Source organism: Lampris incognitus, chromosome 11 (assembly GCF_029633865.1).
Source record: "Lampris incognitus isolate fLamInc1 chromosome 11, fLamInc1.hap2, whole genome shotgun sequence".
In the NCBI taxonomy this organism is placed as follows: Eukaryota; Metazoa; Chordata; class Actinopteri; order Lampriformes; family Lampridae; genus Lampris; species Lampris incognitus.
The window spans coordinates 46257074-46262073 of NC_079221.1; the positions used below are offsets into that span (position 1 = coordinate 46257074).

At 38.1% G+C, this 5000-nt stretch overlaps 1 protein-coding gene across 1 annotated transcript in view; it reads left to right on the forward strand.

Annotated features, from left to right (window-relative positions):
• edar (ectodysplasin A receptor) overlaps positions 1-5000 on the forward strand; it is a 37635-nt gene that overhangs the window by 28599 nt on the left and 4036 nt on the right. The window contains 1 exon segment of the mRNA XM_056290060.1: positions 1578-1650. Coding sequence (XP_056146035.1) covers positions 1578-1650 — 73 coding nt within the window.

The window sequence follows — 5000 nt, forward strand, 5'->3', positions numbered from 1 at the left end:
GTTATTCTATACATCTGACCTGAGTTACTGTAGTTATTCTATACATCTAGCCTGAGTTACTGTAGTTATTCTATACATTTAACATGAGTTACTGTAGTTATTTGATACATCTAACCTGAGTGACTGTAGTTATTCTATACATCTAACCTGAGTTAATGTAGTTATTTGATGTATCTAACCTGAGTTACTGTAGTTATTCTATACATCTAACCTGAGTTAATGTAGTTATTTGATACATCTAGCCTGAGTTACTGTAGTTATTCTATACATTTAACATGAGTTACTGTAGTTATTCCATACATCTAACCTGAGTGACTGTAGTTATTCTATACATCTAACCTGAGTGACTGTAGTTATTCTATACATCTAACCTGAGTTACTGTAGTTATTCCATACATCTAACCTGAGTTACTGTAGTTATTCTATACATCTGACCTGAGTTACTGTAGTTATTTGATACATCTAACCTGAGTTACTGTAGTTATTTGATACATCTATCCTGAGTTACTGTAGTTATTTGATACATCTAACCTGAGTTACTGTAGTTATTTGATACATCTAACCTGAGTTACTGTAGTTATTTGATACATCTGACCTTAGTTACTGTAGTTATTCTATACATCTGACCTGAGTTAATGTAGTTATTCTATACATCTAACCTGAGTGACTGTAGTTATTCTATACATCTGATCTGAGATACTGTAGTTATTCTATACATCTAACCTGAGTGACTGTAGTTATTTGATACATCTGACCTGAGTTACTGTAGTTATTTGATACATCTAACCTGAGTTACTGTAGTTATTCTATACATCTAACCTGAGTTACTGTAGTTATTTGATACATCTAACCTGAGTGACTGTAGTTATTCTATACATCTGATCTGAGATACTGTAGTTATTCTATACATCTAACCTGAGTGACTGTAGTTATTTGATACATCTAACCTGAGTGACTGTAGTTATTCTATACATCTGATCTGAGATACTGTAGTTATTCTATACATCTAACCTGAGTGACTGTAGTTATTTGATACATCTGACCTGAGTTACTGTAGTTATTCCATACATCTAACCTGAGTTACTGTAGTTATTCTATACATCTGACCTGAGTTACTGTAGTTATTTGATACATCTAACCTGAGTTACTGTAGTTATTTGATACATCTATCCTGAGTTACTGTAGTTATTTGATACATCTGACCTTAGTTACTGTAGTTATTCTATACATCTGAACTGAGTTACTGTAGTTATTCTATACATCTGACCCGAGTTACTGTAGTTATTCTATACATCTGATCTGAGATACTGTAGTTATTCTATACATCTAACCTGAGTTACTGTAGTTATTTGATACATCTGACCTGAGTTACGGTAGTTATTCTATACATCTAACCTGAGTCCTGACCAAGAATCGATCACCTGCATCGCTGTCATTTTGGCATGTTCGGACTAGGTTTTATCATGACTGTCTTCTTATATGAATTTGTGTATTTGAAACTCGATGAGAGAGTAAAGACGCGTAGCTGGGAGCATGTCTCACCGTCCTCTCTGTCCTCTCTTCTGTCTGTCTGTCAGATAACGTGGTGATCTACACGGAGAAAGACGAGTTCGACAAATTGAAAGCCCCGCCCCAGAAGACGGTGAAAAGGTGAGTGCGGATGTCCTCCGCCAAGCAAATCTCCACACAACACGCTCCACCTGCAGGGTCTCGAGGCTCAGTTCACCCCTCGCACAGAGACAGGGCAGGCAGGTGAATTAAAAGGATTTCCCAGAATTCACCGCTCCCTCAGTGTGTGTGGCCCAGCTGACGGAGAGCTCTGTGTGAGAGAGAGCAATAGTTTGAGAAAGGGAACATTCGATTTACTTTCTTGGTGCGTATGTACTGTATACATGTGTATGAGAGCTAAACTATACTCATATATTTTCGTAATGTGTGTGAGTGTGTGTGGTGTTAGTGTGTGTGTGTGTTAGTTAGCGTAGATAGCGGGACCGAAAAGTAAAGCATTTATGATCCTAATTCTTTGTGGAGGTGGTAGGTATTGTCTCAGAGAGTAAGGGAAAAATCCCAGAAAATTAAATTATGCATAATTATGCATAAATATGCAAAATAGGCATTTTTCTAAAAATGTCTAAAAACCAATTTTCTCAGCATTTCAGATGATTCTGAGCATCTTTGATTTTTTCACCTATATAAAAAAAATTTCTGGGTCATAAATGTTTTGGCATTATGCAAAACAACTTATGATCCTTATTTTTTTTGTGGAGGTGGTAGGTATCGTTCCAGAGAGGACCAGAAAAATAGCAGAAAATTAAAATATAAATATAATAATTATGCATAATTATGCAAAATATGCATTTTCTAAAAAATGGCTAAAAACCGCTTTTCTCTGCATTTCAGATGATTCTGAGAATTTGGGGGGAGGGAGTTGGAGTGCGGGGGAGGGTTTAGGGGCAGGGGGAAGGCGGTTAGCTGGCAGGATGAAGAGGAGGGAGATTTAGACGGGTGGATAACCAAACCGCTACATTGTAGCGGGGTTCTTCTAGTATATATATATATATATATATATATATGTGTGTGTGTGTGTGTGTGTGTGTATATATGTGTGTGTGTGTGTGTGTATATATGTGTGTGTGTGTGTATATATATATATATATATATATATATATATATATATATTTATTTATTTTTTAGGATTCCCCCCCCTTTTTTTTTTCTCCCCAATTGTACTTGGCCAATTACCCCACTCTTCCGAGCTGTCCCGGTCTCTGCTTCACCCCCTCTGCTGATCCGGAGGAGGGCTGCAGACCACCACATGCCTCCTCCCATACATGTGGAGTCGCCAGCCGCTTCTTTTCACCTGACAGTGAGGAGTTTCGCCAGGCGGATGTAGCGCGTGGGAGGATCACGCTATTCCCCCCTCTCCCCTGAACAGGCGCCCCAACCAACCAGAGGAGGCGCCAGTGCAGCGACCAGGACACCACACCCGCACCCGGCTTCCCACCCACAGACACGGCCAATTTTGTCTGCAGGGACGCCCGACCAAGCCGGCGGTAACACGGGGATTCGAACCGGCGATCCTCGTGTTGGTAGGCAATGGAATAGACCTCCATGCTACCTGGACTTCCCCGCTAAACTATATATTAATTTAGAAGTGACATCATAACATGACTTACTTGACTTGTCTTAGTGCTCTTGGCCCCCTTGGCACCTAGGCTGTCTACCATGGATCTGCACCTCACTCTCGTCTGCACAGTGGCCTTGGCTTCTTGCCAGCAGCTCCCCATCTTCTTGTTTAGCTCTTCAAGCTTTGACCACCTCCAGCTGGTTTCTGGTCCTCCTCTTTCCTTGTTGCTTGTGGTCTACAGCCCGTCTTGTTATGTCACCATATGCACACGTGACGTAGTCACATTGCAGAGGGTCCAGTATGGGGAAAATGGTGCACATCGCTCATGTTAGTATAAGCTTGTACTGCCTGACAGAAAACGATGTCTAGCAAGGTCCACCTTCTGGAGATTACTGCTGAGGAAAAATGTTCTCGCGCATCTCACAAATGATAAAGTTAAGTCTGATTTAATGACTTCTTGGACTGCTCTTCAAAATCATTAGATCCTTGCTGGAGCGATCTGTTCTTTAAAGAACACGTGTAGGAAGTTAAAGGTTGCATGTATCTGGAGAAAAGATATAACGCATTTTTATTCTTTAGTATTGCAATTGGCATTGCAAAAAACAATAATACTGAATTTCTTTTTGTCAATATTCAGGCCTAGTAAATATGTTTCAGTATGTAGTGAAGGTGTGGACTTGCTGTTGTAATAGTGGACATCGTGTTGTACATGTGAAGGGGCCTCAGGTCGCAGGAGTCCAGCTTAAGCACTGTAACTGTACTTTATGATGACGAAAGACTAGAAGAAAATCTCTTTATTGGGTAGCTTCAGCAAGACACCCAGAAATGACAGAGGCAATACATTATTATCTTTCATGAGGAGCATAAGGAGTCCGGCCATGTGAAGCCTCTTGGTTTATGAGGGGGAATATGAAGGGCAGGAGGAAAGGGTTAACTGACATGTATACATCTCCATATCACATGTATATGACATGTATAGAACTCTATATCACATGTATATGACATGTATATATCTCTATATCACATGTATATGACATTATAGATCTCTATATCACATGTGTATGGCATGCATAGAGCTCTATATCACATGTATACGACATGTATAGAGCTCTATATCACATGTATATGACATGTATAGAGCTCTATATCACATGTATATGACATGTATATATCTCCATATCACATGTATATGACATGTATAGAGCTCTATATCACATGTGTGCGACATGTATAGAGCTCTATATCACATGTATATGACATGTATAGATCTATATATCACATGTGTATGACATGTATAGACCTATATATCACATGCATATAGCATGCATATATCTCCATATCACATGTATATGACATGTATAGAGCTCTATATCACATGTATATGACATGCATATATCTATATATCACATGCATATGACATGTATATACATATATATCACATGCATATAGCATGTATAGCGCTCTATATCACATGTATATGACATGTATAGATCTCTATATCACATGTATATGACATGTATAGATCTATATATCACATGCATATGACATGTATAGACCTATATATCACATGCATATAGCATGTATAGCGCTCTATATCACATGTATATGACATGTATAGACCTATATATCACATGCATATAGCATGTATAGATCACTATATCACATGTATATGACATGTAGACATCTATATCATATATATATATCACATACATATAGCACGTATAGATCAATATATCACATGTATATGACATGTATAGATCTCTATATCACATGTATATGACATGTATAAATATTTATATCACATGTATATGACATGTATAGATCTCTATATCACATGTATATGATATGTATATATCTCTATATCACATGTATA